The following is a 27,516-nucleotide window of genomic DNA, read 5'->3' as shown; positions in this document are numbered from 1 at the left end:
TTAGAGTGCAGTCACTTAATACTGGATCTTGGATTATTGGCCCACTGATCTGGTGCCTCTACCGGGGTGCTAAAAACACACGCTGCATCCCATTGAACGAAGGAAAATACTTTTCCAAGATCTCCATCATGGAACGGGAAGCAAAGCTCCATACGGAGCCCCTCTTCGTTTCACTTCCGGCATGCAGGAGCAGAGAGGATGGAGTGGCAGCGGCAGGGAGTGCCACTACCACAGAATTAAGGTGGGGGGTGGGAAGGGACAAAGAAATTACAATATAACAGGATGGGAGGGTAGAGGGAAGATGGCGGCGGGGAGCCACCCGTCAGGTCGGATGGATTGCAGGATTTCACTGGCAGTTCAAGCCTGCGTTCCTAGAAACCTGATTGGCTGGCTCCCCCCAACCAGGGGGCTAATGCGCTATATAAATGCTACAAAATAAAACCATATTTAATTTACTAACTCAGCTTGTCTATTTACTTTACTCACTCTTAATACATTTTTTTACTTCACCAACAACACTCCAAAATAGTATTTCTTCTAGCCTTATAGACCTCAGGAGGGGACATTATCGCTTGGGATAATGACCCTTCCCAAAAATATGACCCTCAGCTTCACCTGAGGCTATAACTTGGTGGCTGGTCATTATCCTGTGATAATGACCCCTCCCTCACTCTATAAGGCTATATTATGCAAATCCACAAATAATGAATGGTCTAATCGAGCCAAAGGTTTAACATAAAGAGACAAAGGGCCTCATTACAAGCTTGCCGGTCCGGATACAACGGTACCAGTAAGCTTGCCGGTACCGTTGTATCCAGACCGGCAAACTCGGAGTTGTGGTTGCGGGTGACTTTCATTCAGCGAGGTCTGACCTGGCGGAATGAAAGACACCCGCGAGCACAGCATGTCGGATGCCTGTTCATCCGGCTTCCCCATTCCCATTGAGCCCCATGGGGCTCGAATGGGAATGGGGAAGAATTTTTGCAGGCGCCCAGGAATGGGCAAATACCGGGTCCGGCAAGGCCGTAATGACCCGGTAATTGCCCATTTAGGGGCGCCGGAAAAAAAAAAAATACCGGCGGCAGCGGTTCCTGTAATACAGGCACGGCTATCTCCAGCCTCGTAATGAGGCCCAAAGTCTTCCAATCTACTAATGTCTGCAAAGATAAAAGGGCCAGCTCAAACCTAATACCTGCAACAGGAAACCCTTGTGCTAGATGCTGGTAACTACGCCACAATTTCCCTTTAACTTTAAACCAAGGGAAATTAGTACCTTTAAATTCAGCTCCATGCAATTATTTTTGCAGTATAGAATTTTAGGAGTAGTTTAATAGAACATTTACCAAATTCTGCCAATGTTTTAATTTGGGCCACATAGGAGACATGTCTCCTTTTATAGTGGCCTATGTGGCCCAAATTATTGGCAGAATTTGGTAATTTTTCTATTAAACTACCCCTAAAATTCTATACTGCAATAATAACTCCAGCTTTTTTGTATGGAGCTGAATTTAAAGGTACTAATTTCCCTTGGTTTAAAGTAAAAAATGTAGGTGTTATTTGAAACAAGTTGAGCTGAAGGTGGTACTAACTTGGAAATATTTAGGTCTTATGATGAAAGAAAAGCCATTGGCATTGGTGTACTTTTCTTTAATCATAAGACCTAAATATTTCCAAGTCGGTACCACCTTCAGCTCATCTTGTTTCAAATAACACCTAAAAGTCAACATTTTTCATTTATAAGAATTTATTTTCAGAGCCATATGCTGTCGTTATTAAAATCAGCTCCGGCAGTGATCGAACTTTGAAGTCCTATAGGAGTCTGGTCCAACAAGATAAAGTCATCTGCATAGGCCAAATATTGTATAAAAAGGGAACCAAGACGCAGTGGATAAACATGTTCCCTTTTTAGATAATCAGAAACTTGCGCCACATACAAATCTAACAAGGAGGCACCAGGACACAACCCTGGCACAGACCTCAATGAGTAGACACAGGTTCAGTGACTGATCCCTCTCTCTCCAGCATAACTTGTAGTTGAGTAGTTCGATGAACATTCATCAGAATTTTTAGAAGCAGTCCAGGACAACCCCATTTATACAGTTTTAACCCTATTTACCTTATCAAATGCCATGGTTAATTCAATTAGGGCAATATAGAGTGATTTGTTCACTAGCATAGCCTGTTTCTGGAGAAGGTAAATAATTATACCATACAGGGAGGTGTTCAACCTCTTCCTCAAACCGGACTGATTCCTGCCCAGTAACACTGTCTTTTGCATCCAAACTTCCAAATTACCTAATAATAAAAGCGCAAAGATAGTACTTGTTGCATCTAACACGGCAATCGGCCGGTAATTAATCAAGTTAAGGATATCTCCATTTTGTGAATAGATAGGATGTAGCATGTCTTCCACGTTAATGCAAGAGACTTTGAATGTAATATACACTTTAATAGTTGATACAAAATATGAGCCCAAAGCTCAGGGTCACCCTTTAGCATCACATTTGCAAGCCCGTCAGGACATGGAACTCTAGAACATTTGACTTTCTTAATTAAAAGAAGAATGTCTTCTTGGTCAAATTATAAATACTCATCCAACAAAGTTCCTTAGGAAATAACACAATAGTTCCTCCTTCACTTCCGTTAGTAGTTTCTGGATTTAAAGAATTAATCGGCAATAATTCTGCATCAGAAGGTGACTTTTGTGTTTCATCAGAATTTTGCAAAAAACAGTGATCTTGGTTTGAGTTTTGTGTTTCATACTTCATTGATCCATAGTAAATGGCTGCTTTTGAGTGGCTACCGAGGACCGATCTACCTGACCGCGTCTCTCTGTGGTGGATGGGCAATCAGAGGTCACAGTTCGTATAATGCGCAGTTCATACATTGTTGCTGATAAGTCCTTTAGGTGTGATAGCCCAACCTTTATAAACTTGATCATTCTTCAATCCTTAATAGATACGATTAAGTATAGACAGTGTATCGTAGTCGAAATAAACAGACTACTCATGGTGGAATGATGGTGCAGTCCAATGGAATTTCACTGCTATGTCACTTCACTCGTCGGTGCACACCATGCGAGGCAGCCCAATGCATCCTCAGACTGGAGTGCACTCGCAAAGAAAGTGTAGGTCAAAACTCCATCCTCAGCAATACAGGGCCACCTCTCCTGCTGCGTGAGTGCACTCATCCATGCACTCTGTATGGCACTCCATGCCTGGCAGCCCAATAAGTCATCAGACTGGAATACACTACCAAAGAAAGTCCGGGTCAAAACTTCATCCTCAACAACAAAGGGCTGCCTCTCCTGCTGTGCAACTGCACTTATTGGTGCATTCCGACTTTTTGAATTGGTCCATAAATAGCTGCATTTGGTCGCATTCAGCATCTTCCACAAGTGGCGCTTTTGTTTATTGTAAAGGCATATGGATGTCATATTTTTCTTGTTACTATGTTGATACGTCTTGTCATTGCTTGCTTTGTTTTCTAACAGTTTTTATTAATTGTGCCTCCCTATCTCTTCATTGCTGTAGCGCTGTGTTTGGCCTTCTATGGAAAACTAACTTAGAAAGGGTGATGTTAAGGATCCCTTGGCCCCTTTTTGTGCATAACTACCACAGCTTGTTTTGGCAAGATACTTGGTGTAGCACTGGTCAGCACTTTTACTTATCTCTCCATGACTGATGGCTGGGAACATTATTGTGGCGTTAAGCTCCCCTTTTAAGGGCTGGAAAGGAGGTAACGTCTCGGCAGCCGAAGTTAACGGCCTCAGAGAAGCGAGGGCCATTAACGAGAACTGCAGCCTGTTGGCCATTAGCACCCCGGGCTTCCAAAGCGGTAACCCAGCGTGCTAAAAAAAGGATTTACCTTCGTTCAACCGGCCGCTGCATGCGTCCCTTTGAACGAAGGAAAATCCTTTCACAAAGATGGCTGCCATGGAAAGGGAAGGCGGGGCTCCGCACGGAGCCCCTCTTTCCTTTCCATGGCGGCAGGCAAGAGGAAGGAGCGAATGCGGTGGCAGTACCCGCCACCACCGAAATAAGGTAAATAGGAGAGTGGGGGATGTAAAGAAAACAAAGTGGATCGAGGGTGGGGGGAAGATGGTCAGCGGGGGAAGCCAGCCATTAGCTAGCATGCCCTCGTTCATGCCACCTGATTGGCTGGCAACACCCTCCTCCCCCCAGGTTGCTAATGGAAAATATGGAATTCAAAACAATTCTGAGCCAAATATCTGACAACATATTGCTTAGCATCCTTTGAATGTATCTACTGTGGCCTTGGACAGTCACTGCATTGATAGGCCATCTGCTGGCTGTTCTAGAATCTCTAGGTGCCCAGGCTGGCCAGGCCACCTCGGCCCACGTACCCCACTGCCTCGTTCACCCCTCCCTTTGCAGCAGGCAATGCGGGCGGATGGCCAACCCCACAACAAAGCTCTGCTGAGAGCCTTTGGGTTCCCGAGGGGCTGCCTCAACAGGTGACATCTGTTCACTCCTCCCTCTGCTCCCACCACATTAGCTCCAAGCTGGCACGTTTGCTGCTGAAGTCTGAGGAGAGTGCAAGCTTTCCTGATGTTCCAGGCAGCCCGGCCTGTTGGTGGGAGGATTTCAGCCACCAAGTGTCCCGGCATGGCTGCCACATAGACGGGGCTTCAGCCCTAATCTGTTCAGTGCAACTTTCCTGCTGCTGCAGCTGGAGCACAAGGCTGTTTGGGAGCCGTGCGTCTGCTCAGGATAAACTGATCTTGCTCCGGATGCCAGTACGCGGGCCAGCCTTCAGTGCCGAGCTTCCCCAAAGTAATGGGGGGTGCCGAGCAGGCCTTTACATGGTTCCCGGCCAGATCAGACAAGATTGTACGTATCATGGGGCTTGCAGCAGCAAGCATATTGGAACAGATCTCTTCACAATCGCCATTAACAGGATCTTAAATCAGGATTTCACAGAGGTTTCTCAGAGCTCAAAGTAGAGCACCCATATTGGATGGGCTCTCGAGCGCCCGCCCACCCCCCTCTGAGAGGGTGTTTTGAGACAGTTATGGGTCTCATTCTGACTTTGGCGGTGAGTAAAAAGTGGCAGTAAGTCCATTACTGCTACTTTTTGTGGCGGTAATGGATTTACTGTTACCTTTGCTGCATAGCCAAGTTTTAAGAATAGAGGAAATGTGTACGAGAAACCTCCTGCATGTTGCTGGAGGTTTCTCTTCCACTTTACCACTTTAGCTTAAAAAGAATTGAGGATTTACCACAGGTGGAATTACTCCTTGTGGTAAATCCTCCAAAATCCCCATGGCGTCCTGAGGCATTCAAAAATGGGGATTAAAACGCTCACTGCAACTCATAATCTGGCGAAGCCACCTGATGGTGGTGGTAATTGTTATCGCGTTTGAGGGTATTTGCACGGAAATAACCCAGGAATGTAATGTCAAACTCATAATGAGGCCTTGTGTTTTGTGGCTTGATTTCAACAGAGCCTGCAATTGCTGTTGTAAATACAGCAGTGTCTTTATACTAACTGTATTGGATGAGAATTATGAAACTACGTCTGGGGCTTTGTGCATTATTGCAGCAAAACGCTTCTTTTCCAAGACAGAGAATTTTACAATCGAAAAAAAGTAGCTACTTGAATGCCATTTTCTATGCTTTAATAATTTTTATTTGATGTTGGCTTTGGAGTCTGTTTACTATTCTAAAATAATGAACTGTCATTTTGAACGTCTTGGCCCTTAACGTTAGCTCTGGGCATTATAAGACCTGCCCAGAGGGGTATAGTGCCATGAGCATCCTGGCATTTTATACCGGGATGCTAATTTTATATTTTTTTGAAGTTTTATTTTTCTAAACTTGAAAAAAAAATACAAAACAATCTGGCCGCCATGGTCTAGGGAGAAGTGAACTACCCATAGTTCCCTTCTCCATTTCAATGTTGGCCATTGCCGTGACGGAGATGCGCCGGGAACACAGAGTGTTCCCAGTGCCGGCCAGGGACAAGGGAGCGCCAGGTATGTGTGGTAAGGGTGGGGAGTTGGTGAAGGGTGGAGGGAAGGGGATACGGGGTTGTGCAGGGGCACACTTACCTTAAAGACACCCCACCACCCTCCCCTGCTGGCTGCTAATATATATTAGAATGCTTTTTGCTTCACTGCTTCACTGTTAAATTATTTCAAAAATGTGCATTCATTTTCTAAATGTTTCAATCTGACAAGTGATACAACCAGAATTCTCCATGTTGGTATCATTACTATCATTTGTGTCATTCTCAGCATCCGCCTCAAGGCCTGCCACTCTCCCACCTCATGTTCAGTATCTACATTTGCTTGATCTCCAAGCCTACTTCAACTTCCAGTGCCATGCATACGCTGGTGGCACACATATGTACAGTTGTGCTAACAAACCCCATGAGGATTGTGCATCCCCACCCTCTGGTCTGTATAATGTCAGTAGATGGTTGAGGGCCCGCAGATTAACACTAAAGGACTCCAAAATGTAGGCCCTACTGCTGACGGCTGAAACACCTCTATGGAACCCTGCTCCCCTCATGTCTTTTAACATTTGAGTTTCCTGGTTACCCTACATGAGCCTGAATTGCCAGATCAAGACCGCTTTCTTAAGCTCTGCCAATTCGCCAAACTTTGTCTTGTATTCCCTCTAATAATAATAATAATTTGGCATTTATATAGCACTATGAACCCTCAGGTATCTGAGCGTTGCTTATTGTTACCCACAGTGTGTGGTGCTCATTTATCGACCTCGGAAGGATGAAAGGCTGAATTTGGCCTTGCCTGGATCCAAACCTGCGTCAGGAAGCTCTGCACAGATGTCAAAGCGAGCGCTCTACTCGCTGTGCTATCGGACCAACTAATCTTTACCATTTGGTGGTTGGACCCTTAAACAACCCCACTGTTGACTACACCAATGTCAACTTGGGCTTAACAAGAGAGGTTCTATGAGTCCTCTATATCTCTCTTCACAAAGGCTCCCTGTTCACTGTCCTGTCCTCTTTAAGAGGAGGCCTTACAATTGAGGAAATATGAAAAATAAACAAATGCTTATGCTTTGCATCAACATTTCATCCTGCGGCTCAACAATGTATTTAAATCTAAACTGTGCCTGCCTCGGGTCTGACGTATCACAAATTGCCTCCCTTTTGGAATCAGAGATCTGTTTTCTAATTCCACGGCATTCCCATAAACCACACATTGTACGGGGCCCTGAAAATGCAGGCACAAAAGGTGTTTTTAACAATTAGTACTACATAGTCCCTTCTCCCTGTTCCATGGCGGCCATTTTTTTATTTACTTTTTTTATTTACTTTAATGCCGCCATGGAAAGGGAGAAGGGACTATGTTTCCCAGTGCGCGGCAGCTATTATTATAATTATTTTTTTGCTGTGAAACGCAATGCGTCTCGCAACCGAAAAAAACCCACTGTTAGCACCCTGTTCTAACCGGCGGCCCATTACCGCGTTTGGTAATGCCCCCAGGGCCTTCGTTAACTATGGGCCCTGGGGCATTACCTTACGCAGTAATGGCCCGCGTGCTCGGGGCTTTTTGCCTAACTGTGCCACCTTCAAAATGTTTATTTTTCTCACACATACATCTTGTGAATTGGGCCAATGTGTTTGCATTGAACTACGCAGAAAGCTATTATTGTCGAAAATGACAGTATAAACATAAAACACAAACAGCGTGACTTACCAGACTGATCAGCATAAAAATAAGCTGGATGACATCGGTGTAGGCCACTGAGTAGAGACCACCGAGCAGCGTGTATACGATCACCGTGCAGGCCGACACGATAATGGACACAAATCCGGTGACATCCAAAATGACACTCACTGTTGCTCCTAAGGTGTGGAAGAGGAAGTTGTCACTGTACTGGACATCATCATTAAAGAGGCACTGCTACATAGAAGCCAATTAACTCTTACAGGTGTAATTAGCCATACCATGGTCTTAATTGATGATCTTTTCGTATGTCATATAATTTTCTGTTATACACGCCATGGTCGAAGTTGTGGGGGGGAGAGGTTGCGAGAGGCGCGTGGGGGGGTTCTTGGCAATGGGGTTTGTGGGGAGTGCGGACAGGCCACCAGGGAACATAGTTTCACTATTTCTTTTCGTACACTTCGACCACTACATAAACGTCTTATTCATTTAGTAGGTTCATGGGGAAATGTTAAAAGAACATGGTGAGTTATATTATTAAATCAATTTGACATGTATATAAAGCAACATTAGTATATCTGCTAATATAGGCCCCAGAGTGATCTTTCACTGATATCACGCAAAAATGAGATTGTAATAGCAGATTTTCTATAGGCTACTTTTCGCCAGGACAGGAGACATTTGCCAAAATGTCTGCCCTGGTATCTGCAGCTAGTGGTGGTGGGATACAAATCCAATTAAGCAGGCATTTGAAAAGTGCCTTGATCACAGGTTTACCATGAAATGACCAAAAGAAAATACCTGAGAAATTACTGAATTATTTTGGGTCCAATTATTTTTTGATAATTCGGGTGATACCAAACGAAAACATGTTCCTGCTGTCTCTGCCAGTATATGCCAGTATCCCCAAGTACAAACATTTTCTTGTTGGCTTTGCCCTTAATGGCAGTAACAATCTCTTGTCAGAGGAAATAAACATGTTATTGCTGGCTGCACAAATGCCTGCCCCATTCCCGTGCCCTTGCCGTCCCCATGTAAGAAAACACATCAAATTGCCCTTGTCTCATATGTGAGTAAAGGTTATCTCTCACAAAAACTGCACCACCAACTCAGTGTTCAACGGATTTATTGATATTGTAATTCCACTCCCGTGGAAACACCCATTTGATGACACGTGTTTCGGCACATCCCATGCCTTTTTTAAATCAGGGCATTAGTTAATAACAAAACCATTTGATACTTAAAAAAAGCAAACATCAATGTACATTTCAAACATGACAGAGATGACGGAGTGGTTGAAGGGAGGATTGTTAGGGTTAGATAAAACAAATAACAAACAACAAACATTCAAGAAAAAACACAGAACAAACAATACGTCGTATGTGTTCCAGTTACATAAATATATAGCAAACTTTTGCTTTCAGAAGGCACAATCCCCTGTTGCCGCTACTATATTCCTCTAAATATATTCAGTCATATGGCCATCAATTCAAGTGTATTCCAAAGGTTTCCATTTTAAACATTATAGACACACAACAACTCCCCCTACCAAATTGTGAAACACTACAAACCCATGTTTGACCCCAATGTCCAGTCTTTATCATTAATGACCTGATGTTTACAAATAAACACATTTTATATGTACCAATGAAATGTTGTTGATGGCTAAAACATTTTACCATGTGCTTTTATTCTTCATGTTCCAGTCATATTCTCCAAATTCACAGGTTAAATCCCACCTGTAAAATAGTTGTCCCTCTTCTAAGTCATTTTATCCTCATATCACATAACTGTCTTCAATTTGTTACACATATATGTCCCCAGTTCAAAAAATGATTATTAATTAGCATGTTCTCCATTTATTCTGTTTCCACCATGTACGTGTCCCGAGCTATAAATGTATTACTTATTAGCAAAAATATGAAGGCAGTTGCCGTCATAAATCATTAGCTCCGTTATTAAACAATGTCTCACATCAGTAATAACCAACATTTCAGAACATCTTGAGTATCACACATTGTACATTCCAACAAAATAACGATATCACCTCACCCCAACTACTCTCAAAATTGCCACACCCATTATCACAGTACCACCACCATATCAATAATAAAGAGCCACAAATGGTCCCCATAACATTATGTAGTCCTCCTCGTTATCTTTATTTTTCAATGAAACCTTATCATATTGTGATAAAACCTGCAACTCTGTCAACCACTCTACAAAATTAGGTGTTTTCCTCGTTTTCCAAATCCTGAGGATTAGCTTAATTGCCTGTCTTTCCAGCAATGATCCTTTCTAGTACGCACGCATCTTTCTTTATGTGAGAGTAAAATTATGTTGGCTGCGGATCTTTGCAAGCGTATTCCAAAAATTAAATCAATTCTATCAATTACATCCTTCCAAAATAATTGCACTCTCGGGCATTCCCACAGTAAATGTAAAAGAAGAGTACCTCTACCAATATCACAACACCAGCATAATTCAGTTGATTGAAGCCCCAATTTAAACATCTTTACTTGTGTCCAATACAACCTTCCAATAATTTTCTGCCGAATCAAACGCAAACCCATATCTGCTCCCAAGTTCAAATTCACCTTCAGAACATCTCTCCAATCCATATCAGAAATAACCCTATTAACATCATGCAACCAAGCCTCCTTCAGTCCAGCCCATGCTAATTGATGTCTCTTTTCTATAGGCATGAAATGCATGTAAATTCGTACACTTTATTCTTGTTCTTCTAATAATTTGCTAATCTCTGGTTTCTTTCCAATAGAGCCACCAGCCACATCCTTCCTCTGATTGATCACAGAAGCTAAAACCAAATACCTATTCATCTCCCTTTTTCCTAAGTCATATTTACACTGTAATTCCTCAAAACACAAAAATCTGTTATGATCCATCACGTCCTCTAGCCTCAGAATTCCCTTTTTTATCCAACTTGTCCAGCTCAGACATTTATTATTAATTTGTAAGGCTTCATTATGGCATATCGAAGCATCAGGGCTGAAGCCATAACCCTGTCCATTTTCCTTAAACCACAACCCTATCACATGTCTGGTTGCCACCACTGGGATCAGTTTTAACTGTGTATTTGGCAGGTTTACCCATGCTATAAATATTTCCTAGATTATATGGCGCACAAACTTCTCTTTCCATGCGCAACCAAATCGGTTCATTAGTGTTTTGTTCTCTAAAGTAATATGAACTCTTTTTAAGTAAAAAGGCTCTGTAATATTTCATTAAATCTGGATACCCAAACCCACCCTCTTCAACATTTTGCATCAGTATAATTTTTGGAACACAAGGCTTTTTCCCAGGTCCCCATAAAAAGGATTATCAATTTGTATTAATTGTTTTTTATATATCAATAATGGAATGGATTGAATGACATGCAAGAGCTTAGGCAATAGAACCATTTTAATCGCATACATTTTCGCCCATAAATTCAATGTTAACCTCTCCCATCTCTTTATCAGTAACAATATCTTGGTGGTTACTTGAGCCAAATTATATTGTATTATTTTACTTAATTCTCCAATAATATGTATTCCTAAATATGTGATGCCCCCTGGTGACGACTTACAGTTGCAAGAGTGCAAAACGTTACTATCAAACGTTCTAGACAATGGAAACAACTCAGTTTTATCCCAATTTACTTTGTGCCCCAATAATTCGCCTACCTCCTTAAACATATGTCTTATTACATTCCCACACGCATCAGGATTCGACATCAAAAGCAGCATATCATCTGCATATGATAACATTTTAACTTCAACATTCCCAACAATAATTCCTTTTATCAATTCACATCGTCTAATGTATGCAGCAAAAGGCTCCAGTGCCAAATTAAACAAAAATGGCAATAATGGGCATCCTTGTCGCGTGCTCTTTGACAACGGAAATGATTTTGAAATCACTCCATTAACCAATACTTGAGCCCTAAGATCACGATGTATACACTCCACTATCTTCATAAATACTGGCCCAAACCCCATTTTTATTAACGTGTATTCCATACATTTCCAATTAACCCTGTCAAAGGCCTTTTCAGCACCAAAAAAACCTATCACATTATTTGAGTCCTTCCCATAATGTTTTCCAATCAGATGCAACACAGTTATTATATTGTCATATCCAAACCGCTTTGGAATGAAACCAACCTGAGACTCATCAATCAGTTCCCCTATACATGACATTAATCTATTAGCCCATATTTTTGTAAACATTTTTAGGTCTACATTTAGCAAAGAAATTGGTCTGTAATTCCCACACTTTTTATGATCTTTATTAGGTATCGGGATCACAATAATCAGTGCCTCTTTCATCGAATCACACATTATTCCTGATGCTATAAATCCATTATACAGCTCACATAAAATTGGTGCCAATTGAGTATCATACTTCTTATAGAATTCCGAAACTATACCATCCGGTCCAGGTGATTTTCCATCTTTCATTTGTGATACGGCAGCACATACTTCAGCAACATCAATCGCAGAATCAAGTAAGGTTTTTTCTAGCGCTAATTTAGAAAGAGAAATCTTTTCAAAGAATGTCTCCAAGCTAGTCGCACTAGGATTAAGCTGTTCCCTATATAGCATCTCAAAAAAACTCCTGAAATATTCACAGATTTCTCCATTCCTATGCAAAGTAGTACCCTCTTCTGTTTGAATAGAAGAAACACATGTATCAGTTGTCATCCCTCTAAGCTTATTAGGCAATCATTTGCCATTCCTATTACCAAACTCCCAAAATCGTTGTTCCAAATAAATCATGCCTTTATCTGCCAAGTTCTGTACATGATTCTTCAACTCTGCCTCTAGTTTTTTCAATTTCAGCTTATTCTGGTGTAAACCTCCACTCGCACAAACCTTTTGCATTTCTTGAACTTGCACCTCTAAATTTCTAACCTCTTCCTGGTTTTTTTCTCTTTGGATGAGTAGCTCTACTTATCAACTCCCCCCTTAGTACCGCCTTAAAACAGTTCACAACAGATTTGATTCTGGCTGAATCTTTATTTTCTTCCAAATAATGTCTAATAAGCTCATCTAAACCCACTGTAACCAAACTATCCTTAAGTATGTTGGCTTGCATTCTCCATCTTTTAGATTTCTCTCCCGTATTCTTCAAATGTATCTGCATATCTAATAAAGCATGATCAGAAATGCCCCTTTCCAGTATATTTGAGTTCACTACCTGGCTACTTAGTGCTTTACTAATGAAAAAATAATCAATTCTTGAGTACGAATTTGTGTACAGTGAATAAAATGAGTATTCCTCTTCACCATGGTGAAGCTCCCTCCATACATCTATAAGTCCATACTTAAATACAAACGTCCGTAATTCTTCACTAATCTTTTCACTATAATATCTACATTCTGACTTCCGCTCCATCTTACTATCCATCACTATATTAAAGTCACCTCCTAAAATTATCGACTCACCTTCCATACTATCTAGCAGGAAACCTAACTGACTGAAAAAAGCAATGTTTGGTGAGCATGGCGCATATACTGCTCCAATTGTCATTTTCCTGCCATTATATAGTATGTCAAGCAATAAAATTCGACCCTCCCCGTCTATACCTGTCTTCTCAATTTTAATCGGTAGACCTCTCCTAAACAATATCCTCACTCCTTTAGATCTAGAATCATAATAATTTGAAATCACCTCGGAGTACTTTGGATGGGACAAATAACTTTCACTTTAATCATTCAAGTGAGTTTCCTGAAGGAAAACCACATCACCTCTACTCCTCCACAACCTTGCCAAGACCTTACGTCTTTTCACAGCATTGCCATTCCATTAACATTCTATGAAACAAAAGTCAATGGAACCATACCACTATACTATGCTTAAGCACATCCATACAGCAACCATTACACTCAGGAGGGAAGGTCTAGAAAAGGATAAAAACAGACAAGTAAGGAAAGGGTACACGCAACAACAAAAGACACATACAAAGACTAACAAACATAAAGCTTGATCTTTGTGTAACTTTTCCCATCTGATAAACATCAGGCTTAAAATAAGCATAAATATGTACATCTAAAACAGTATTCTGAACCATATCCACCAGAAACGCTATGCCATTACTAACATGAATATAATAAATCAATACATACCCCAATCTATCAATAACCATAAGAACCCTCCCCATTACTCCCAACCCCACTATCCCGACTCCACTTCTCCCATCACATAACGTAATGCACTATAAATTCATGACATTACCACTATATGAGGTGCATCCCATCAACTACCTTTACTACTTCCTCACCATTAATTGATTTTTCGAGTCTATCAGCTATTAAAAATAAATAACAAACATCCCTTCTAGCTACCTAGAAACCTTCTTTCTTCCTATTATTATCACATCTAGCATACCCCTTCTTATATATCTATACCCAAATTCCAACAACATCTACACCAATTGCCATTAGTTCATGTCTACATCTACTGGTGACCTCAATATCCTAACTAGTTTACCAAGTAATAACATATGATAAGGCTTCTCACACTCCCAGTGATACTAACTGCCGTGAGCATTTTAGGTTGAGCCCCAGATGTTTTTCAAGCATTCAACATGGGCTTATAATTCAGCATATTACCCAGTCAGCATGGCAATGTTGGCATAACAACAGATAAGGTTCACTAGTAATCAATTGCAACAGCCGAATCAGCATGGCAACTATAAAATAACCTGACACAATACCCAATATGTTATAAACAACTTCAAATACATGGACTTCCCTTAACACATCAATGATATGTGTTCTAAACAAAAGCCACCTTTTTCCCCCATTCTCATGTATTATATTCGATTTCTCCTACATATATACACTAATAGAGTAACAGTCAATCAGTACTTATTCCATTATAGTATTCCATCAGCATCCCACTACACTCTCAGGCCACTGTCATGACGTGCATCCACATTCCTGCAGATATACTGATGCACAGCTACCAGCCGTGAATTCATGCGAAGTGCCAGCATATCAGTCAAAACAGCCGCGTACCGTTGTAATCTAAAGCTTCCCCCGACACGCAGTCCTCCAGCTATTCAGAAGTTTACCACTAATGACGTGGCACTGCCAAGTATTTCCTAGTAAGTCTAGTTTGAGAGCCCTCGCTCGCTCGCTGTAGGGGAATCATTAATCCAAACATATGACTTGCAGGACCTGATGTTTGGGTTTAGTGTCGAAATGCCCACTCTAGAAGTCTGTCGTGCACGTGTCAGAACTTAATCACAATAACCAGAGTGTCCGACTGACCACATTCCTGCTAAGGAACCATCAAACTATGTCAGACACAGATCACTAAAAACATCGCCCAAACAAGTCCCTCAAGAAGCACAAGGCAGGGGGGGCCTGGGTAGGCAATCACCCGCATCTCTTCCCATTACAAACTTCTCATGTAAAGTGGGAACCGGAAGCTTTTAGCCATTTAAGCAACTGCTAATAAGATACCAATCAAGAACATTTCATTGGTACATATAAAATGTGTTTATTTGTAAACATCAGGCCATTAATGATAAAGACTGGACATTGGGGTCAAGCATGGGTTTGTAGTGTTTCACAATTTGGAAGAGGGAGGTGGAGTGTGTCTAATAATGGTTAAAATGGAAACTTTTGGAATAACTTGAATTGATGGCCATATCACTGAATATATTTAGAGGAATACTCAGAGGAATAGTAGTGGCAACGGGGACTGTGCCTTTTGAAAGTGAGAGTTTACTATATGTTTATGTAACTGGAACACATAAGACTTATTATTTTTTCTGTGTTTTTTCTTGAATGTTTGATGTTTGTCATTTGCTTTATCTAACCCTAACAATCCTTCCTTTAACCACTCCTTCATCTATGTCATGTTTGAAATGTACATTGATGTTTGCTTTTTTTAAAACTCTATTTATTGATGGTCATGACAGCCTCATATAGCACACTCCATTTAAACACAATACAAAGATGCATTTCCAATAACCTTAGAAAAACGATTTCACATACTCATGGTGTAGGCCTTGGAGAGGCTTCGTAGTCTGATAACATATCACACAGGTACATCCTGAATGGGGCCCAAATGTCCTTAGGGCGACTTGTTTTTGGCATTTCATTAACGAATGACAGTTCTCTGAGAAAATGTTCGATCTGTGGTGCCAAGGGGCTGCTCCAGTTTTGCAGTATACATTTTTTGGCTACTATACATGAGACATTAAAGAGTCTTCTAGTGGTTTCTGCCACTTTCCCGATGTCAGCAAACAGATATTTCTGCGGGGTAAGAGAGGCTGGAATTTTCGATATCTTCTCCACGACCCCCGCCAGCTCCCTCCAAAAATTTGCCACCACCGGGCTCAGTATATATGAAGTGAGCCAGCCTGTGGTTCCCCACATTTTGGACATTCCTCGTTAAAATTAGCCGTAAATGTGGCAATTTTGGCCGGTGTGTAGTTTAATTTGTTTAGTATTTTAAATTGGATCAGACGGAGGCCTGCATTAAGTGACACGGCCTTGGCCAACTGACAATATTTAGACCATTTCTCTTCCTTGAACGCCACCTCCATGTCTGTTTCCCAAGTTGCCTTGACTTTATTTAACGATGGGGAGCATGTCTGTACCATAGAATATAGTGTAGAGATTCTGGGACCGGCCCTGGATATCATGATTTGCAGGCATGCATGTGAGGGGGGTTCATCAGGGAACAGCGGCCATTTAGTACAGAATGCTGCTCTCATACGGTGATATTGGAGTGTCCTAAGCTGCCCTGCCCCCACTGTATTGTGGAAATCAGTTAGGGTCAAATATTTCCCATTAGGGAACATGTCTCGCATTTTAATCTCCCTGTTCGTGTCCCACGTTCTCTGCAGACCATCACCGAATGTGAGGGAGATGCCTGAGAAGTTCCATAACGGGGCTTCCGAATAATAGGGTGTCTCTAGCTGTAATCTTTAATAGATTGAGGTCCAGGCATGGACTGTAACACTCACTGGGTCAAATCGACATGGGTCTCTGTGGTGTGTATCGAATATGACATATCTCTCTATACAAATGTGAGGTGCTTTGTCCAATGGGTCGTACCAGTGCCTAGCGAATTGAGCCTGTGCCACCAGATAGTACTGTCAGGTCCCATTACTTTGGTTATGTGGTGGGTGTTGGAGAAAGTATGAGTGAGTGGTTATCGATGAAATTGGTTTGGCCTTAACTATGCTGTTAAGAGTGTGGAGTGTTTCCCTAGCCAACATGGAAGCTCTCAGCAAGGTTCCCAACAAGCTTTCTAATTGGCTGTGAGTGAATGAAAGGCAGACAATGGACATTCTAAACTGCCTTTCATTGTCAGCAGCCCGGCAGAGAGGTACTATTTCGTTGGCTGCTCCTAAGATTCAAGATTTTGGTTTAAGGACATGACTTTGGCAGCCTATTCTGAGCTTTGGAGGTGCAGGAAGGAGCTAGACAGGAACTATTGACTGGTCACAAGATGGAAAGATAAGTGACTCTGCATTTAAAAGTTTTAATTACAATTTATGTTGAAGGATTGTTCATGTGAAGAGTGAACTCGGGACTTACATGCTTTGTATATAGTATATAGTTATTGAACTCATATGTCTTTATTGGAAGTGAGAACAGCTGCTGCCAAGTGTTTAAACACAGCATGTAATGAAATGGTTAAAAGACCTTTGACACGTGCGAGGTAAAGTCATTGCCTAGTGGGCCCCCGCTTTGAAGTTTTCTCTTAGGTGCGTAGTAATTTTCTGCTAGCTGCGCAAATGCTAGCAGTTGAAAGGGACAAGATGTCTCCATAGCGTCGCGTAAGGAAACTAAATTTAAATATGAATCTGTCAGAAATCTCCTCTCGAGGTCTACCGTTGCGTTGTGGTTCATCCGACAAGGAAGCCCTACTTGCTTTGTGCGTGTGCAGACAATTCCTCGTTGAACGTTAATCTCTGTTTGTTATCTATTAGGAAGGAAAGACTACACCCTGTGCGCATGCGCAGGAGTTTTTCTCTTGTTATACGTTGATCCTTGTCAGCCGAGAGTACACTTTCCTCCGCGCGCATGCACCGAGTACGATTTACGAGTTATGAAATACTAATCTCTTTTTAAGAGGACTTTTACTCTGCGCGTGAGTTCTCTTTAATGTTTAAATACAAGTACTAACCCTGAATTAGCGCGGGAAGCGAACGCTGCTATTTATTTCATCAGGAGTGTTTGTAAACTGCAAATATCCACTGCTTTGGTGTAAATCACACACATGAGTGTGGACTTTCAAGCCTACATGGAAAGAACAACTTTGCAATTCATTCCTGTATTGACTGTGGAACCAGCAGAGTTAGAGTCTTCTCGTATATAGACAGAAATATTGAAAAGACAACATTGAACAGGAAGTTCGGAAGTTGAATCAGCCTCATTCAAGTTCAGCTTAATAGACTATCAGTCCTTTGGCTTATTAGATTGATCTAAGAAGTTCAGATTCTCAGCTTGAGATCAATCAAGGTTAATCATAAACGAGCTAAGTCAACTTTCCTTCACTTCTCAAGTACTTTCTTCCTCTAGGCAGTTTGCAGAGGAAAATCAGGTATGGTTTTGAAATATATTTATTTATGGATACGAAAGGTGCAGCATAATAGACAAGGTTAGTTAAGAAAATATCTTTCTTTGTTCTTGTCATGCTTACATTACAGGTGGTGAGGTTCAGAGAGCAAAGCCTGGCAGTTCATTATTTTATCCCAATTCCCCTTTTCCCTTAGAGGTGTGTCTAGCTTAGCTGTTGCAACTCAGTTGAGAGGGACACATTTCTGGGGGATTATGGTGGTTCAGCAGCTTCCGCTGACATCCACTAAGACTAGCCTAAAGTCCGAGAGATCAGCCTAATGGCATACTATTTGAATTAAGGGTCACAAGTCAACTGATTGGATTCAACATTTGAAAAATTTTGATTTTGAAGAAAGTAAACACAAGATACCCTGTGCATCTACTGTTGCAACTTTCTAATGTGCATTGGCCCCACAGGTAGAACAAGTAATTAAGCCTATTTTTCTTGTTCCCTTAATTTGCAGGCAAAATTATTCTCTTGAATTCGAATACAATTAAACTAGACTATCACAACCCTCCTGATGAACCATCCGGACCGGATGGAGAAACACATGTAGAGGGGCTATCTAGTTTTTTCACTGCCTAGAAATGGCATTTGGAATAGAGGGACTATCTAGTCTTTTCACTGCCTAGAAATGGCATTTGGAATAGCAAGAATTTTCAGTTGTCATTAAACAACATTGCTATGAAATAAGTTAAAAATGTACTTCTGAATTATATGCAACCAAGAAAAATTGTTCTGTATGAATGTAATACAGAGAAAATGCATGAATCTCCAGTTGTCATAAAATAAATATTGCTATGAAAAGGATTGCTTAGTAAGAATTTACTTTTGAATTGAATACAATCAAGAACTATTTGTGCAAATCCAGCACTAAATTATCTGTATGAATACAATTCAATTAAAAACAACTCAAAATCAAATTTTGGAGCGCACTGACTATCTCTGTTGTCAATCTCATTTCACTTAAAGCACTGGTCAGTCGCAGTGATTCAGAGATAAGGTGCTGCAAACAACATTAGATATATATTAACTACAGCAGGAAACTCACCATAATTGTTCAGACTAGACTCAATTAACATTCATCCACCAAGATCAAGCCTGACAAGTACAGTTCAAAGTCTGGTGCTGCAATGCCCCCTGTGTTGTAAGGTGAAACAATTTTTTCCCACTTCATCCTGGCGACACCCCCGTTCCATATGAACGTAGTGGCCATGAAAGCTCTGCCTGGCCATGGGTATTTAACCGAAGAGATGGAGGAGCTTGGGAGATGTTTGCTTTTTTAAAGTATCATATGGTTTTGATATTAACTAATACCCTGATTTGAAAAAGGCCCGGGAAGTGCCGAAACACATGTCATCAAATGGGCGTTTCCACAGGAGTGGAATTACAGTTTCAATAAATCAGTTGAACACTGAGTTGGTGGCATAGTTTTTGTGAGAGATAACCTTTACCGATTTTACCGGAGGTGGGGTTTGTCCTCCGTTGTCTCAGGTACGCGATACATGACTGAACAAAGTTAACAAGAAATTGGACGCTGTGCCCATGTTGATTAAAAAAAAACCTTCATCACTCACTTCATATGTGAGTAAAAAATGCCATGCCACAGAAAATGTCCATTATACCTACCCCATTGAGCCATAAATCCCCCACCCGAAACCATCCTACATGCAATAATATTAATTAAATTGGCTTTGCCCAAAAATGCCAGTAAAACATGTAGGAAAACGTCCATGTTCCAATGCTGCTCCTTACCTGGGCTACAACCTTGAACACACAATTTCATGCCCATTCACACACCAGTCACTCTCCCAGTGGCAGCTGGTGATTTTTATAATTGGAGAGGCATACATTTGTACCACAAATATGCTAGAGTGACCGAGCATAACTAGGGAGCCCGAACCAAGCAAAAGGGATTCTGGGGTGTTCCCCACCCGACACCAATGTTTGAATAATGGGTAAAATGATGCATTACACTACACACTTTCTGCGAAAAAAATTGGATAAAAAGCTAGACCATTTGTAGGGTAACTCCGATCCAATTGTAATTGGTTTGGTAGGGTAACTCCAATCCAATAATCCAATATATTCAAGTAACCAACAGTACACAGGGGCATTTCCCAATGCATTTTAATAATGCCTTTGCCCACAATATATGCCAATATAAAAACATATTCATGCTGGCGGTGCCCAAACATTTTCCATTTGGCTGCACCAATATATGCCAGTATTCCCATATAAGAACATACTGCTGTTTGCTTTGCGCATAATGCCAGTGATGATACCATAAGAAAACATGCCCATGTTGGCTCTGCCAATATGTGGCAGTAATCCCACTTAAGGACATACTCCATGTCACAATAATAAAACATGACCCAGCTGTCTGCACAATACGAGGCACTCTAGACATGTAACAACACTTATCATGTTGGCTTTACTCTTTATGATGCCCAGTGAAAAATGGCATGTCACAATAAGAAATAGCTAGACTGGCTGAACCAAAATGCCAGTCTAGCTAGAAAATAAAACTTAACGTGCTTCTTGATTATATATGCCCAGTAAAAAATGCCATGACACAGTAATAAATGACTGCACTGGCTGATCCAAAATGCCTATCTAGCCACGTAATAACACATACCATGCTTGCTTTATATTTTAAACACACCCTCCGCCTCCACCTACTCTCTCCCCTCCCCTCTATCCCTCCACTGCCCCTCCCCCCACCGTCACCTGCCCAAATCAGCTCCTCTGCCCAGCATTAAACACATGCACAGACATATTTACAATGCATACACTCACTCATACACACACACACCTAGACACCCATGCATCATACATTATACACTCATTCTTTCCCACACACATTACATAATACATACACTCAGCCTAGCCCGCATGCATACATACACTCAAACGTACATCATAAACATGCAACACCCTAGCATGCACGCACACACATTTACAGAAAATATGTATTTCCTCAGCAGGGATTGGTTCCTGGTTCCTGTCTTGCATACAGGAGCCAGTGCGCTCCATCTTGTGCCAACCAGAAGAGAAATAATGTCCTTCTGAAGTCACTCTGACTTAAAAAAGAAACTTCAGATGGAAATCATTTTCGTTCCAGTTCAAAAAGTAATAATTTATTTCTGAAGTCAGTTTGACTTCAGAAAGAAGTTTTTTCTTTCTGAAGTCCAAGGTGGCCCCCCCACCCAGGACCTGAGGCGGAGGGGTCCCCTGCACTGTGGGAGCTGCCGGGGCACAGACTTGCTAAGACACAGAAACAAAGAAGAGTTTTGTAGACGGGGATGAACATAATGTTGTAAAATAAAACTCCATCTGAAATATGGACAAAGGATACAAACCAAAGAATTAAGTTATCTACCCTGTGTATGGGGTGCTTATTGGAATGGTGGAACACGGGCAGAACTCTGGCAGTTCCCATCTGTGCTTCCAGCCCCCTAATTGACTTAATGCCCTTAACCAGGTGCAAATGTAGAATTTAGGTTCCCCTGCCACATTTCTTCTGCACCCCAAGGCACTCCCAATATCCTTGAATTAGTGAAAGATGCCTTGCAAGTATATAAACGTGTTGCAGGTTGAACACAATATATGGACAACAAAACGGAAACTGCATTATTACAGAGCCTTGGACTATGGTCTCCACATCTTCTGCAGCCTTACAATTGTGGCACAAGAAGAGTCAAGTGGAACAGCCTGTCATGGCCACAGGCCCCAGAACACAAAACAACACACCATCTAGTGGTGGGGGCAATGGGTCACTTGACTCACTTATGTCCCTTTGGGACCCATAAACACATGGGCCCTGGCTGGACTCAGTCTTGGTGCCTTTGGCACCAGGCTCATATTGAGATGTGAGCAGGAACATTTTATTTCAGTGCAGGAGTGCTTTTACTTTATTTCAGTGCAGGAGTGCTTTTATTTTACAAGAAATTTCCAGGAGCTGAAAGCCTTTATTCCAGAGAACATCCTCATGTGCTGGTTCATCGGGCGTGGCTCCCTAGGCCTGGTCTTCATGTACTGACCCATCGGGTGTGGCAGGCAGGCTGAACCTGGTGGACGTAGCTTCAGAAGCGCAGCTATATAAGCTGCTCCATCCTTAAGGCCGGTGCTTCACGTTACTGTGCACTTGCGTGCAACGTGACGCTCACCGCCTCTTGGACCAGTTTACTTACCTTTGAAACCAGGCGTTCTCCTGCATACTCACCTCCAGTAAACCGGTGCTTCATTGCTTCATCTGCAGGCTCATCTCCTGACATCCAGTGATCTTGATCCTGACCCCGCAGCACTGCACTCCGCATCCACGAACTCGGACCCTGTGAAGAAGAAAGACAAGGGTAGAACATCCGTCCTAGGGCTGTGCCGCAGTCGAACAGAGCACGCCCCCTAGTTAACAATTTACCAGCTACTGTACTGCTGCAGCATCGTTCCTCGTTCCCTCCGGCTGCCGCCTCGAGCTCCGTAGCTTCTGCCGCGTTGGCAACATCACCTGCAAGGGAAGAAAGCAAAAGAGCAAACATCAAAAGTGGAACGGACAGCAATACAAGACAACAAACTTTACAATACACCAAAAACAGATGAGGAAAGGCAAACAGGAGCACTTATCTGAAGTATAGTGGCTTAGTCGCAGCAGGACTGGACTACCACGTGAAAGGGGCCAGTGAAGGAACTCAGTCCAGATCATACAAGCACCCCTGCCAGAAGCAGCTGGACGGAGTGCTCGCCAAAACTAATCAACAGGTGAGCTTTCCAGGGGCAGCGCATCCCACGGGTACCACGGTTTGGGAGAAGGGGTCTGAAAGGGGATCAGACGCACAAGCTGGCATACTCACGCCCCCTATTTTCCACGCAGGAGCAGTCCTGAACAGCATCACCTATTACCACCAGTCACCACATAAGTGCGGAGGGCGAAGTCAGCCCTGAGCGACCTCACCCCCGGGAGGGTTGCAACCATGCCCCAACGCCTCCGCAGAGACCAGGTGAGCGTAACACAGCCAGTGCAGTCACAAAAAAATGGAACTAGCCATGGCAAAATTGAAGGAACACTGGAAATAAATCAGTGTTGTTGTTGGATCGGTACACATGATATTGCTGCAGTTAGAGGGCTTCCAGCTACTTTCAGTTTCACAGGAATGTGACATGAAGATCTCAGGGTTCAGCTTATAATGTGCACAGCAGGTTACCACATTACACAGAATCTATGAAGGGCAAAGAATTCTAGAGGCCGTGGACATTGCATGGCCCGGTGAAATGGGAAGCAAATGTGTAATGATAGTTCAAGGAAACTCACACCAAGGTCCAAAGCCTAATAGACTGAAATGAATACAACAGAAAAACAAGAAGTGTCATTTCTACAAAAACATAAACCAGGAAGACCAGGCCACCAAAGACGAAAAAAATATGAACAAACCTAGCAAGTGCTATCAGGAGACAAAAGAAAAAAATACAAGTCATCCCAAACGTGGACGGTTTGGGTGGGAAGGGCACACAAATAAGGGAGGGGAATAGCCAGCATACAAATGGGAGTGACTCAAGTTCGGGCTGAGAGGACACTTTGCACGCATGTGTTGAAGGGACAGAATCAGCACTCTATTTGTACATGGCAATACTTAGTAAGATTTAATTTTGACTTGTTGGCTGTGGATCGAGTTTATCATGGTCCTGTGTGGAAATCATTAGAAAAGCCCTGAAAATGCTGCTGGACTCGGGCTCACCATAAACAACAATACATTGGGAGTTGATTAAAGGTGCTTAGTCGGATAAACAAGAAGACTTAAGGAAAAACCCCATCAATACCACGGGATATGGAATGGGGCCCTTGTACATCTAGAAGCCATTTGCTAGTTGTATGCACGAAAAAAGGGTGCCTGTAGTTTGGGTGGATTAACAGGCAGCATTGCAGGAAGGGCGCTTGCATGTAGGCCATTGTCAGCAACACTTGAGGCCTCATCTTGAGGAACATACTTGTAAAGGGCGGTATCACCCAGGTTCACCAAAAGGCTACATGAAGGGCTAGAATCCTGTCCCTTAATGCAATCTAATGGTGTGCTGTGTATTCCTCAGAAATGCTGGTGTTTTCAGAATGAATGAAAATATCAATTTATTTAGAATGGGGATCTGGCACAGTTCAGCATCAAGAAACTATTGGCCTTCATGGAGATTGATTGGAACGCACATGAATGTTTGTAAGGATCTAAGAAACGCGGATGCTTGGCTGTGTGCAAGTGAAGTAGTGTATACACTGGATGGCGTCTCATGGGGACAAAGTTAAATATCATGCAAAAAAAACTTTATTCACTTCACATAAAGAGGAAAATACAACATATTGAATGAATTAATTTTGATACGATTTTATGTAAAAATAAATGTAACAGTTGTAAAGGTTTCTAGGAACTAAAGACAACTATAACAATGAATAAATAAACAAATAAAGAGGAAAATAAACAAGCAGCAGCAACAACAGAAAAAGAATGAATAAATCAAAGTGAATGCCTTTATTACAAAATTGTAATGAAAACTACATTAGCCTCATACATTACAAAAAGGTGTGAAGACATCTTTCAACAGACACCTACATACATAAATACAAAGTGCTCAAACACTTATAGCGCCCTATCTAATAATAATATAATAATGATCATGTGGGACCATACACTACACGTAAGGTCTAATGGCAGACCATTTATAGTGTCAGTATAAATGGCCTGCCTTCAGACCGTGCATGTAGTGTATGGTCCCACGTGATCATTATTATAGTTTTTGCTTTGTGCTGTATGGTTGACATGCTTCATGTTCATGTAGACATGGTTCTCTCCGATCATAGTTATGGATTGGGTGCTTCCACAACGAAATGCATGCAGAAATAATTCTGATCATTAAGAAAAGTGCAATCTTCTGAATTCTTTCAATGCACAGGCAGAATCGGGTGTAATGTGGGAGGGAAGGGGGTCTTCAAGTAAGTATCTCTTATTGGAGAATAGTACTTCTCCAGCCCAGAAATAAAGAGACTGAAAAACATGTAGGCCTCTTTAAAACTATGCATACATCTAGATTGAAAGGAATACATTCGTACTGAAAGAAAACCGGATATATAGACCAATAATCGATAAAGAGCAAATCCGGGATTAACAAAGGCCACCTACACATTCAGAGAACAAAGTATATTTGTGGGTTCAGATCAGAACATACAAAATACTGAGAAAATGACCTGGTGCCTTTGTGGTTATAGTGAGATTCATAGAGGCATATACAATTTCGTTTGATGTAAGTATTTATGTCGGATACAGGCAATATGGTAGTGATCTCCAGGGCGAAGCTGGAGACCCAGTTGGTTGAAATGTCTTATTTTAAATAAATGTTGACTACCTCAATGCCTGTTCTTTACCCTGAATTGTGGGGGTGGGATTGTGTAGATGGGGGCACGAGATTGGCATGTCACATCTGTGTGAGCAATATTAAAACATATACTCATCTCAACATACATGAGGGCATCGTTGTGCCTTATGTTAAGTTGATGATATGACTGATGTACATCCATGAATATATTAAGTAACACATAATGTGCACAAAGAGCACACGTGTGAGAGATTCCATTATTGCACAGAATTGGACGGCCCCTTTTCTCTGGTTCCACAGAATTGGCAGACAGTGGAGGTAATTATGTTTTTAAAAGTTTAAGTGAGAAAGTGATTTTGGAAATGTTATTGTCTATGCTGATTGAATAGCAATGATATCACAAGACGTTAGAGCAGATTTGGATATAGCTCTTGACCATGTGATAACCAGATATTTTCTGCATTGTGGGTGGTGGGCGCAGGGTTTAGAAACATAGAGGTCAGAAATGAAAGCGAGCTACTGGGGCACATAGGGTGTGCTAGATGAGGTCCTTTAAACGTGATATCTGACCTCCACAAAAGCTCAGGAAAAACTGTGCACCTTTTCTTTTACCTTCAAATGTCAGCGAATACATTGGCAGAAAGCTCACTCGATTTGCATTGTGTTACACACGATATTCAAGAGGCCTCTGCAGAGTTAACAATGGTGCAAGAAGCCAAACAGCTCTTAGAAGCAGAACTCACAGACCTTAATGACATGATTAGTCAATGCTTGCATACACATGAGGAATTGAAACCCAAAATAAATAATCAACTAGATGATGTAGTGAATATAAAAAGCCAATTGACACAGAGTCATGATGAAAATGGCAAACGTATAACTAAGCAGATTGAATTTGATCAGCTGTATGATGATATAAAAATTATCAAAAAGCAAAGAGCTAAGTTAATGAGACAGATGCTGTTGTTCAGGAAGTACACCAGCCTATCTCGCAATTCACACATGCGCAAATGCAGAATAATCAAAGCAAGATAGATAAATGCACAAGAATTAAGGGAATAGAAGAAAATGTATTATTGAAAGAAAGCATAGATAAATTAGAGAAAAAACGTGATGATGCAAAGTAAGAAATTGAACGCTTGAAGAAAGAAAGAAATATGTTGCACACTATTAGTCAGGAATCAGCAGATGAAACTGTCATGAAACATGTCTTGGAGGACATACATGGTCACTATGGTGACGATGAAAGCTCCTGGCCGCATTGGCCTCAACCAAGATGGCACCCATAACATGCTGGGCACATTTACGTCATGGGCCATATTTAAGATGGCACGTGCGCTCACTTAACACCTCCCGCTTCACTAGTGTGATCAATAACTAGCCAGAGCTCTTCAGTGTCTTTGTGTCAAAACAACAGGCAATCTCCCTATCCATTACCATGCTGTTTAAAGACCCTTGTTCCTTGCTTCTTTTCCCTGTACTTATTGCCCTTTCCTTCTTGACTCCTGTTCCTTCCACCTGTCACCTGATATTCCCCTTGACTTTACTTCCTGAAACACTTGCCTTGTACCAGCCTGCTGGCAGTCTCCTGGCTTCCATCTATCTACTGCCATCTGCAGAGGTTTTTCCCTTCAGGGTTTTTTCCCTCTACGTGATAAGATATGATAAGGCATTTATAACGTACCTGTACACAAGTGTTTCTTTTCCCCCTACGTGGGGGTCCACTCTGTCTGTCACCCAGTCCACTGTCACTTTCGGAGGATAGGGTGGCGCCCAGAGAGGATTGTCCCTATCTTCGGGACACCAAGTTAAGACACTAACGGAGAACCAGTCTTGCAGCAGAAATCCCCCAAACCGCACCTTCACACTTCATACCCAGATCTCTCCAGTCATCAGGTGAGTGAGTG

The 27,516-nt window shown here is 41.8% G+C and overlaps 1 protein-coding gene across 1 annotated transcript in view; it reads right to left on the bottom strand.

The window, feature by feature from the left end:
- Positions 1-27,516, bottom strand: part of LOC138527919 (high affinity choline transporter 1-like) — a 460,733-nt gene that overhangs the window by 116,954 nt on the left and 316,263 nt on the right. The window contains exon 4 of the mRNA XM_069639281.1: positions 7,694-7,842. Within this exon, the coding sequence (XP_069495382.1) occupies positions 7,694-7,842 (149 nt within the window). The remainder of the gene's footprint in view (positions 1-7,693; positions 7,843-27,516) is intronic.

The sequence above is a fragment of the Ambystoma mexicanum genome, chromosome 7q, assembly GCF_040938575.1.
Source record: "Ambystoma mexicanum isolate Mex_15411 chromosome 7q, UKY_AmexF1_1, whole genome shotgun sequence".
Taxonomy (NCBI): Eukaryota; Metazoa; Chordata; class Amphibia; order Caudata; family Ambystomatidae; genus Ambystoma; species Ambystoma mexicanum.
The sequence above is the reverse complement of the archived record's forward strand: the minus strand, read 5'-3'. Positions and strand labels throughout refer to the sequence as shown.